Source organism: Euprymna scolopes, chromosome 1 (assembly GCF_053919585.1).
Source record: "Euprymna scolopes isolate OS-2025 chromosome 1, ASM5391958v1, whole genome shotgun sequence".
NCBI classification, from domain to species: domain Eukaryota; kingdom Metazoa; phylum Mollusca; class Cephalopoda; order Sepiida; family Sepiolidae; genus Euprymna; species Euprymna scolopes.
In genome coordinates, this window is record NC_136482.1 from 177,005,792 (window position 1) to 177,018,612 (window position 12,821).

At 31.4% G+C, this 12,821-nt stretch overlaps 1 protein-coding gene across 2 annotated transcripts in view; it reads left to right on the top strand.

Annotated features, from left to right (window-relative positions):
- LOC145277765 (Golgi apparatus protein 1-like) overlaps window positions 1-12,821 on the top strand; it is a 173,553-nt gene that overhangs the window by 73,022 nt on the left and 87,710 nt on the right. For both annotated transcript variants that reach the window (XM_080129516.1, XM_080129507.1), the window contains exon 3: window positions 8,986-9,072. In XM_080129516.1, the coding sequence (XP_079985642.1) occupies window positions 8,986-9,072 (87 nt within the window). The remainder of the gene's footprint in view (window positions 1-8,985; window positions 9,073-12,821) is intronic.

The window sequence follows — 12,821 nt, forward strand, 5'->3', positions numbered from 1 at the left end:
CGCACAAGGAAATAAATTGCCAACGGCTGAATTTTGCCTCTCTTTCTTGCAACTAGAGATATGGTAAATGTTCACAAAAAGGAAAGAAACAAGAACACACATACTAGAAAAAAGGCAGAAAAATGACTCGATGATTGTATTGTATTTACAGCCTCCCTCCCCTAAGTGCTAACACATTTCATTTGACCTTTGTCTCATCTGATGCACCTGTCAACCTTGATTGAGTTGACACTGTTGCTAGTAAATTTCTAGTTCCAATCTTCTAAAGTAGTTAGTCTCTCTTGGGACCTTACTTTTCCAAAGGTTGTGGTTTAGGCAAAATTGAATCTTATTACAGCACTAATTATTATTCTCTGGCTCACTTCTCTCCTCTTCAATTATTGTTAATTATTTGCAATTCCAATTATTGGGCGGTTTAGTCCCAAACCCTTTTTAGTATTAAGAAGCTTCTTTGGCCCGCTTTATTTTTTATTGTTCACCTACACCTTTAAGTTGCGCCCAGAAGTCTTCTACCGTTCAGAATTTTTCTATCTTTAGCCTCTTTTGGGATGTAGTCTGCTGTCTCCTGTGACAAATCTAATCTTTTTTTTTATTTGTCCATGGCAAACAGGAAACTCACAAAATAAAATCATTTATTTTTATTATCACTTTGACCTAGCTTAACAAAAAGGTACTTTTATATTTCTCACAATAAACCAGGTGCTCTCCTTCATTTATTTTCAATTCGAAAATGTCTTCATTCTAGTAACTTGTTTATTCTACAGCCACCCAGTATTGTTTAGCTAATCTCGTGAATTTCTCAGATACTGATTTCCTGAAAAAATATTCTTAATCTGTGTATACAACCTGTTATCTATCGCTGTCGAACTCTTAATGCTTTCATACTTGCTCAGCAATGTAAATCCATTCTTTTTTTTCTCCTCGTTTCTTTTAATTCATTTTCTACATGTCAAAACAAAATTTAAAAATCTAAAATAGTTCAACTTGACAAATATATAAATAATGTGCTGATGTATTCATTTGACAAAAGTAAACTGCAGCAGCAGCAGCAGCAACGTGTGTGTGTGTGTGTGTGTGTGTGTGTGTGGAATAAACTTTTGTAGCCACCTTGCTAAGTTCTATTCTACTTAAAAAAACAAAAAACAAAAAAAGTTTTACATCAAGATGATGCTGGTCTTACGAAGAATTAAAATATCAACTAAACTTTACTGGTCCTCATATGACATTTTGAGATAATTAGATTTAGTAAATTTGAAACAATCTGTCACTATCAGTCTTCGATATTGCATCTTTTAAAATGATTGTTTCATTTTAATACCAAAATTGTTATGTTTGGTTTGAGTTAAATTCATTATCGGTTTAATGCTTGCTTTACATGCTGGCAAGTGTTGAACAATCTTTAGAAATTGACTTTCAAACTTACCTATCTCTGGCCAGATCTTTATCTCTTTCTCTCAAGTACATCATCATCGCTTCTGTTTTATTTATTAGTAAATTGAATTTGCTGTCTTCAATAGTCTACACGTACTAACTCAAGTACTATCTTTGCATATTCACACACACACACACACATATATATATATATATATATATATATATATATATATATATATGCAATACATATCATTAATCTTCATGAGACAGGTTTCACTTTCATACATCACACTTGCTTACACATGCCTGGTAGTCTTTTCCCCTAATCAACAGATGGAAGGCGGGTTTATAACAGAAGTCGAAGTTTATAACAAGATTTGCTCAGCTGGTTAATAATGGCAGAAGTTCTTTGAACTTATTCCATCACCTCCTAACTCTTGCAGCTACACAAGTTTCTCCCAGTGCTCTAATGGTATTACTAGAGTAAGGGTGGGCAAACTATGGTGGGCAAAGGTATTTATGCGGGCCCTCCAAGTACTGAATATTGAATTGTGGTTTTCTGATAGCTATACGGACGGACTGCCGGACACAAGTACGGACAGATCCTTGCAAAAAATGAAAATTTGGAGATGAAAAAATATCTTCGTTAACAATCTAACTAAATTTCTGAAGAAAACAAATAAAGTAAAAGGAAACCTTACGAATTACACATTAAAAAATGACTGTTTTATGGGGACTGGTAAGTTTACACTTGGTTCCAAGCTAGACTGCCAGGCATAGCTTTATGGATCCTTTTTGATTTTTCGTGGCCGAAAACAGGCAATAAATTATTTTGATATACTAAAAATATTGTGGGGACCATAAAATCTGGCGCTTGTAGTCTGGGGTACAGCCGACCGGCTAGTCAAGTCTTAGCGAACTCTCTCTCCCATCTCCGTTACTCCTGAAGGCACTAAAATTTTCATATGATATTTAGAATTTCCAAAGAAAGGACATCTTATAAATTCATTGGCAAGCATTTTCGTAAGTAAAAATATTGACTAATTATTTTATGTTAATTTGTTACAAAAATTTAGTAAATTTAAATTCCCATTATGTAATTTCGTAAGTCAAACTTTTTAGAATATCAATAAGAGGGTTTTATGCAAATTCAAGCAAAATATTTAAAAAAAAATGTAATCAATATTGACCCGTTTTGTCAAATATTTACTTGTTCAAAATATCTTGATTCAAATAATATCTAAAATTTAAAATTTTCCAGGACGCCTACATTAGTCAATTTTGTACATTTATTACTGATTAAAATAAATTAACTGATTTATAAAATATTTATTAAACAAACTTTTAATCTTGTTTTTCATTTTTCTATAAATGACCAAAAATTAATTCAATATATGCAAAAAGTTTATAAAAGGTAAAATTTTGTGGGTGTTTAAAAAAAATTGCAAAAATGTGTGAATACCAATCGAATCTTTGATTTGTTTCATTCGGTTTCTAATTTTTTTGTTATGTTTTCGATAACTATATTTTGAAGTACTCATTTTACTTTTTTTTAATGTTTTCGTAAATTGTATCAACATTATGGTAAATATGGATAAGCACGCTATGTTTTTCGGTTGTCACAAAAATGGAACAGAACTTCTAATTTCGTTCTGGTTTACTGATTTTTTGTTAAAAACTACGAATGCATGAAATAAGTCAATTTTAATAGAAAAAACAAATTCAGCGAAAAAATAATTTATCAAAAAAAAAAAAAAAAAAACCAAATAATTTAAAATAAATTTATAAATTCTATCGTTTCATGTTAATACCAATCAAAAATGGCTTCATTTCCCGTTAATTTAACAAATATCAATGATTTCAGATAAATTTATAAATTCCATTTTCATGTTTATAACAATAAAAAAAATATTATTCCCGTTAAAATTAAAAACATTTTATTTTTTCGTTTAAAAAATGGGGTTTGTATTACTGTACACATGGATTTGAAAAAATTTGTCAAAAAACAAATATATAACAAATAAATGTTATCAAAGGCAAGATAAGTTACTTTTCTACCTAACTGGATATTCTTTTAGTGTTTTTATTTAATGTAACATGTTTATTCATCTCGAAAAACATAGTGTTTACCGATGTATTGGAAAATTAAAAACGGCAGCAGCCGATTCTTTCTTTGACACCGTGGGTTTTTAACAGTATTTTGTTTAATTTTTTTTATTTTTAACTCCTTTTCCCAAACTTACCGTGTCAAAGAGAGTCGGGCGCCATTTTTAATTTTCCAATACATCGGTAAAAACTATGTTTTTCGAGCTGAATAAACGTGATACATTAAATAAAAACACTAAAAACATATCCAGTTCAGTAGACAAGTAACTTATCTTGCCTTTGATAACATTTATTTGTTATATATTTGTTTTTTTGTTGTTTTTTTTTGACAACTTTTTCGAATCTGTGTACAGTAATACAAACTCCAAAAATGTTTGTTTCCTATATATATAATTTTTTGTTTATAATTCTTGTTTCTGAAAATAAAATCACAATAGTTGTTCCTATTTACAATGCCCCCCCCCCCCGGACAGTTAGACACCAGGGTTGTTTTATCGTGGAGAAAAAGAACAAAAATAAAAATTCTCAGTCGTGAAGGATTTCTCCTCCACTGACAGAGAACAAGAAATTGAAGTGCAGCATCTGAAAAACAGATACTACACTTTGATCTTGTCCCGAAGACCAAGTAAAAACATTGTTTTTTAGTTATCTGTGAATATATTCAAACATTGATTGATATTCATTTTCTTATTTTCGTACGATTTCTTGCTCACGTGTTCAATTAGAAAATTATTTTTAGCACTGGAACGAAATTAGGAGATCCGTAGGCACCTCCAAAATTCACCACAGAATTACCCCCCTATATGTAACACGATGTAACTTTATTATAAATTAATATTATCAATATAACTTCTGTACTATTTAAAAGAAGAGAAAAATAAACTAGTAATAATTAAAAAAAAAAATTTTCATCGTACGAAAATAATGAAATTGCGAGACGAAAATAGTGTTTACATAATTGGCGCTTTAAAATAACGTTTCCCCGTAGTAAGCATTGAAAACATATCCGTTTAACAAATCTAGCAAAAATCAACTAATGGTCAGATTTTCGTGAAATTTTCGATGCTTATCCATTTTTGAATTGACAAAAACTTTGAAATTACAGAAGAATTGCTATCCATGGAATCTCTCAAAGACACAGCCACTGGAAACGATTTATACAACAGTATCATTAGCAGTCTAATCATGTCTAGGTTAAGCCTGGATAAACTGGCAAGTATTACAACTGATGGCACTCCTTCACTCAGAGGCAAACACTGTGACCTTGATGAATAAAAAAAATCAAAGATTTTCCATCGCACAGTGTGTTGTCTTTTTATTGCATCAATTGAAACTTAAACTTTTTGCCAAGCAGCTTAAAGAGCAAAACTTTGTTCATTTTCCACTGTTGAAAACACGAGCTGTTACACAAGCATTATCAGACAAATACAGTTCCCACTTGATGACTCTAAAAGAGGAATTTATCGGAAGATTTGCATGTGACGTTGAAACAACTGCCGAAGAACTACAGGTAGATCTTATTGACTTGCAAGCCAACAACTCTTTAAAAAGGCTCTTTGAAAATAAACCACTAGTCGAATTTTATGCATCTCTGCACCCAGAAAAGTGTAAAAATATGAAAAATTTTCCAAGGAAGATGTTTGTGTTATTTGCTTCAACTTGCAGATGTAAGCAGACTTTTTCCATATTGAAAATTAACAAGTCAAAGAACAGATCACTTCTCACAGATTTAAATCTTCAGTCAGTGTTAAGAATCAGTACAAGCAACTTGACACCTAATTTCAACAAACTGGTAAATGATTGCAGTCAGTTGCATCATTCTCACTGAGTCATTTTGATCCTTCTGTTGCTCAGTTGCTGAGCTATTATGTTTTATGAATAAATGTATTTCATATGAAGTTACTGTTTTAAAATATCAATAGAAATGTTTTCCTTTTAAAATTAAGTTATTTTATTTTTAAATAAATGTGCTTTATGTGACGGTTCTTTTTTAATATATATATTCATTTTTGTCCTTTGAGTTTATGTGTATCTTTTCAAAGATTTTATTCTAAAATATTAATTAATAAGATTTTTTAATCTCTTTAAACAGTTAGTTAAGAATTGCTTTTATTCTTCAAACAAGCTTATTTGTTTTTCAAATGTGTTTCATATGAAGCTCATACTTAAAAATACATATTAATAAAATTGTTTTCTTTTAAAGTTTAAAGTTACTGTATCTTTCAAATAAATGTGTTTTATGGGAATCTTCTATAGTACTTTAAAATGCTAATAAATGAAAATTAATTATATTTTTTTCTCTGAAATCCTTTTATTTTGTCTTTTTTGAATATCAATTATATTGGAAAATATACTATGCGGGGGGGGGGGTAAAATTTAGAATTTTTTAATGCCCTCACACTGAAAAGTTTGCCCGCCCCTGTACTAGAGTAATACCACGGCCACCCACCGGTAGCCACGGTAATACAAGGACCCCTTCCATCTGTCTCCCTCTCCTTCCTTCCTTCCGTCTGACTGTCTCCCCCCCCCAACGGCTGTCTTCTACCCCCACCTCCAGCTTGTCCTCTTCTGCCTGTAATGTAAACATGAACTAAGAAATTTCATTTTTTTTTTTTTTTTTTTTTTTTTTTTTTTTTTTTTTTTTTTTAGAAACCTGCTACTATATACTATCTTGAAATCTTCAGATAAGTCAGTCTATGTGACTATTTTCTTCCTTAAAAATACATAATCATTCACAAACAGATTGTGAAACAAACAAGTTTTGCTACTTGCCTTTAATATTTTTTTTTTTTACTAACAGCCTGTATTTAAGCAATTATATATTTGTCAAATATGAATTGGTGTTAAAAAAATATTCTCAAAAGATTTATACTGTAGCATAGAAAGTCTGCGTTAGAAAAAAAAAAAAAAAAAAAAAAAAAAAAACTGCTAAGCAAAAATAATATAAACATTGGCAATTTCTTTTTTTTTTTTTTTTCTTTTTTTTTTTTTATTAAAACTTGAGTATGCTGAACATTTTTTTCATGTTTTTAAAGTAAAGAAAAAAAAACAACTTTCCTGATGTTGATGCTCGCTGAAATCAGCTATTTCTCTTATTCACTAACACATGGTTGCTGATATTTTATTTATTTTTTAAAAAATTTTATTTGATTTTTTTTTTTTTTTTTTTTAAGATACAAATAGCCAGTTTCATTGTATGGTAATGATGTGTTGATGCTTGATGAAACTGGCTATTACTTTAGGCTTAATAACACTTGTTTATAACTTTTATTTGCCCAAATAAAGCATATTGCTACTGAAACATAACGCACAACTATAAAGCATGATTTATTGGAACCATCTTAAGTGGGAAGTTGGACAACAATGTCCAAATCATTTCTGCATTTTCATGCAGTTAGGGAAGCAGGGAGGGAATTACAAAGTCGAGCAGTTCAGTTTTAAACAAAGTGAAAATTTACCAAAACTTCTATTTTTATATCTGGTTTAAAAAAAAAAAAAAAGAAGAGCTACATTATATAGTGTTGGTCATCCGTAGCTTATAACTTGTCTGATGTCACTTCTGCCGAATGGCTTTGTAAACAAAGAAATGTGACTCTTAATGAAAGCCAGTATGGCATAAAGCACATCATAAATGAACAACTATAACTTTTGCCCATTTTTAACAAGCTAAAAAGTCTATTTTTTACATAATCTTCAAAGTATTAATATTTGCAAATAATTTTAACATCTTTAAACTGCCAATTACGAAATCAAATGTAATACAAGACTTAAAAATAGGTTAAATCATAAAAAAGGTATTTACCATTTAAATAATTTTAATTTCTTCATTTTTTTCTTAACTGGTTAATGAGATGTCACTTTTAATGCCTTTGGTAACAGTTACTTATTGTATGATTTTTTTTTTATGTTCTATTCATAAAAAAAGATGTGTTTATAGTTAAGTAGTTTCTTTTTATTAAGTTTCAACGACTGGGCAAGCTGATTTGAGTAATTTTAACGACTTTACACTGTCAATTACAGATTATATAAAAGACTTTAGTTTAAACTGTAAATAAATTTTTGTTTTTGTTTGAAAACGATTCCAATTTACAATGTAAAATACAAAAAAAGAAAACAGCAAAAGGCATTTGCAGTTTTGTTTTTATTTGCATATTTTAAACACAAAAAAACAAGCTTTTAATCGCATAACCCAACCTTTGCCCTTGATGGGGATGCAAGTAAATATGTTTTTTTATGCATGAATATCAAATTTATTTGGTATTTGAGTTTCAACATTCACCGGCAAATTATGAAAAAAATTGTATTTTTTTTAAAATGAATAAAAAGAAATGTAAAATTGGCAAGTTCAAGATAGATTCTGTATATTCAAATGTGTGTGATTATCTTCACTCGATTTCATATACATAATGAAAAATTATTAATTGACCTTTTTTTTTTGTTGTTGTTGTTGTAAGGTGCATCAGTTCACTTTTAAAATTAAAGGAATTTGAAATAGGATTTAACGGTTTAAATGGTTTTAATTTCTTCAGTTTTTTTTAATCGACCAGTTAACTGAGATGTCACTTTTATTGCTTTTGGTAACAGTTACTTGTACATTTTTACGTTCTATTTATGAAAAAAGTTAGATATTATGTGTTGATGGTTAATAGTTTCTTTTTATTAATATAAAGTTTCAACGACTGAGCAAGCTGATTTGAGTAATTTTAACATCTTTAAACTGTCAATTACAGAATATATATATGACTTTAAAATAGTTTAAATTGTAAATATATTTGGTTTATTTTTGTTTGAAAACAATTCCAACTTGGAATGAAATATACAAATAAAATAATGTAAAAACAAAAAAAGAGTAAAGGGCATTTACAGTTTTGTTTTTATTTGCATATTTTAAATGCGAAAAAATTGTTGATTTGAAACAAAAAGCTTTCATGGCTTTATTTTTTATTTGCACATGCGCAGGGTTTTTCAAACTAGAAGCTGTAAACCAGGTGAACGTCCACACAAGACGATCTGAGTTTTATAATATAATAGTATAATAATATAAAACTTGTGTTTTAATCAGTTGGTCTCTCTAAACCTTGACTCATATTATCTATGCTTCTAATTTGTAGTAAATATATTTTTTTGTGAGTTTAGTTAGTTATGATAAAGGAAGTAAATTATATAAAACTTGTGCTTTTAATCAATTGGTCTCTCTAAACCTTGACTCATCATCTATGTTTCTAATTTGTAGTAAATATATTTTTTGTGAATTTAGTTATGATAGAGGAAGTTATTTTTATTTGCATTTATGAAATTAAATTGATTGTTCCAAGGTGCATCCTGATTGCTAATTAACTAATGTTCAGTAATTTTTATTCTTGCAATCCCACTTGATCATGGACTCGAGCTGCATGGTTGCCAGACCTGTTATAGCTGTCACCTTTGTTTTGAGGCAAATGGTATGTGTGTTCTTTTCAATTAATTTTGCTCATATATGAATGTTTTTTTTTTTTTCTCTTTCAGCTTTTATGGTCATTTAAAAGAAATTTAACTAAAGATGATCGGTTTGAATACGCTGGTAAAGAAGTGTGTCGCCATGAATTAGAAGTGGTATGTATATTATTTATAAATAACTTTTTCTTTCTTTTTTTTTTTTTTTTTTTTGTAGGCGTAGCTTTTTGTTGCAATTTTCTGTTGTGGTTGCATTTGTAGCTATGTTTGGTAAGTCTACCAGTACACAATATAAAGAAGATAGCTGCAACTATCAGTGACAATAAGTTGATAATGTTGATCGAATATATGCAATTTATGAGTTTGTAAACAATGCAAGCTCTCAAAACTTGTGTGCCAAAGTTACAATCTATTCTTTCTATGCAACGCTAGAAGTGGGAATATTCCTTTTGCTAAACGTGCTACCTGTTTTGATGAGGGCCTACTTCACTCCATTTGCATTGCTGTTATTAGTTCATTTTTTTTATATACAAGTCAGTGTCACCTACGAATTTCTTTTTTCTTTTGTTAACTATTTTTGTTTCAGTGACTATTTTTTTTTCTCTGCGACTTCCTCCTCCCCTCTTTTTTTCTTTTCAATTATATCGCCTGTGTGCTGAGAACAAATTATTTACATGAATACTTTTAATTCTGCTAAAAAAAATTGTCACGATATTCAATTAAAATATTTTTAAAAAAAAAACAAAAAAAAACATGTGAAATTCACATTTTAATTGTTGTTTCTCTAAGTATTCACATTTTATTCTAATAAATTATCTTGTGGAGATTTGATAAAATTGCTCGTATAAGATATGTATAATATAAATCTCGCCTGTCTGTTTAAATGTATGCATATTGACAGAAGCAACCGATTTTCACGAGCTCGGTATCGTTTTGAAGCTCGACCCTTCAGAGAACAAATACCGAAAAATTGGCCCAAAACATTCTTTCACCCTTAACTGGGCACTTTTCTACAGGGAGGGGTCGCTTTTTTTCGCTGATATTTTCGAAAGTCATCCCCTCTTTTCAATTGACTACCCTTAATTTAAACCTTTGCCACTTCCGGTTTGGCAATGAGCACAACTGCAAAGAAGTCATGTTTTTTTTTTTTTGCTCAACACACACCTCTAAAAAACACCCGGGCAATGCCAGGCACCTAGGCTAGTTCCCTATAACTCTCATAAGTGCATCTTCATTAAATTAAATTTTCAGTTATACTTTTTTCTTTCAAATTTTCAAATACTGACTAATCGATCAGATTCTTTTCTTGGCCATAATAGTTGGTACCAAAATCTTTTCTCATAATTCAGAATGACCCCCACCCCCACACATCAACACATTCCTCTAAAATTCCCTTACTATTCTGGTAAAACTCCAAAATTGTGCACTGATTGTAGTAAGGTTATTTCACCTCTGTAATGATTGGTATATTTCTTATATAATCTTTTTTCTCTTTTTGAAGTAACTGAACTTTTGTATTCACAAATTAACTGTTTTCCAACTCAAACCATTGTGATGTAACCTCCCGCCATGCTACCATCTTTTTTTTTTTTTTTTTCACCGCTTAATATTTAGACTCCTTTAGATCTATTTCTTGACTTTGCACCTCGTTTATTATCTTGACTCCATTTGCCTTTATTCTCTTTTAATATCATAACAAAGTTCATTATTTCAAACATATAACACTTTTTGTTCACATTACACTTGAACTTTTGCATGTCAGTACAGTTGGAAAGGCAGAATCCCGGAAGGGAGTTCCAAAGTCTAGCAGTTCTGGGAAAAAAACTATTGGAGTAGAAGGCTTTCTTATACCTAATGATTTCTACTGTGTAGGGGTGAGATTTAGCTGCTTGTAGTTCGTCAGAGCATTCACCATTAAATTACTTGTAGAACAGGCAGAGGGATGCAACATTTTGTCGATGAGACAGAGGCTGAAGCTTAGATTACAGTTCAGGACCTATCAGGTTAGCGACTCTCTTTTGAACCCTGTCCAGAAGTGAGAGACTAGTAGCAGATGCACCAGCCGAAATATGACAACAGTACTCCATACATGGCGAATGGTGCCCTTATAGAGGTACAGGATACTTTCAGGAGTAAGTAGCTTTCTCGCACGGTAGAGAGCCTACCTTCTTCGCAGCAGCCTTGGCTATGCTCTCAATGTATCTGTTCCAACTAATGTTCCCTGTGAACGTTAGGCCGAGGAGTTTGAAGGAAGTACTTTCAAGTAATGTTTTTGGCCATTGCTATTGGTGGTAGAGAAGGCTTTTTGTAATTATTGAAAGAAACAAGTTTAGTTTTGGTAGCATTGAATGTGACCATCCATTTTTGTCCCCAATTCACTACGGATTGGAGATCTTCTATTGTCTCTGCCATTTCCTTAGATATGTGTTCATTAGTTTTCCCCTCGTGCCCGTTATAGAGCATAGATAGTGTCACCAGCAAATATACCCATCTCAGAGACAATTTTATCAGGGAGAGGTCATTTCTGATTAATAGGAATAGTAAAGGTCCTAGGATAGACCCTTGACATACTCCCGCATTTATATCATTGTTAAGATGTACAACTGTCGAGGACAACCTGAATTCTTCTCTTACTTAGGAAGGATTTAATTACGTTATGTATTCTTCCAGTGATACCATATGATGTGATTTTCCTTATAAGACTATTGTGCCATACCCTGTCAAGCCTTAGATATATCGAGGGTTACCGCTCTACTCTCCCCTGCTTTGCCCAGTGAACGGTATATATGTTCAGAGATTAGTTACTATATCTGCTGTGGAACGGGCTTGCCTAAATCCATATTGATGGTCAGTCAGAAGTTTAGCAGCTGTAACGTGATGGACTAGAGCTTGGTTAATTATGGACTCAAATATTTTGGCGAAAAGCGAGAGAAGGCTAATAGGGCGATAATTTAATGGGACAGATCTTTCGCCAGAACTCTTGAAAACTGGTACCACATAAGCAGTTTTCATCTGTTGACTGTATCTTAACAAGCTCCTTATTGTTTTTCATGCATTGTTGTTTGTGTGCACTGATGTTTTTAATAAACTCTGTCCCATCCTTGTGCTTGTTCTAAAACTACTTTCACGGAATGTGCTCCAATGCATTTGCTACACTTGTATCTCCACAACAAAATCCCACCTCTTCACTGCAATTCATATTTGGATTTATTTGGCTACTATTCTCATTTTGAGTGTCATTTTCACAAAGTTTCAGTGAATGTAACCGCCAACCTTCTTCTGATGTATTTTGTTGAACTTTGGAATTTGCATTGAATTTCAAACAGAACCCTTTATTTCATCGAGCTAGCATGCTTTCGTTCCATCAACCATGACTGGATAGAGGTCCTAAGTAATTTGCAATTACTGAGAATTGAACCTTCAGGAGAATATCACTTTCACAATTGATTTTTCCAAGTACTGAACCACTGCGCCACAGATCCTTGTGGGGTCAATTTTCAGTGTGGGCAACCGAAAAACACAACTGAATTACTAAGGAACTCTATCCAGTCATGGCTGACAGAACAAGAGCATGCTACCCTCATGAACTAAATAAAGGGTTCCATTAGAAATTCTGCCAAATTTATGAATTCGACAGGATACACCTGAAGAAGGTCGGAGGTTACATCTACCAAAACATTGTGAAAATAACACTCAAAATGAGAACAGTAATCCAATGAATCGAAATAATACGAATAACCAATCCTCATCTCAAAAATTCAGAAACGTAACATTCATTGTAGGGTTTTTTTAGATGCCAAAAAACCTACTTTAATAATTAATTGTACTACTTCCTTTTGGAATTCCCTCCCTGTTTCCCTGTAACATGTAGAAATTTAAGTATAATGTGAATAAATATGCATTGTTTG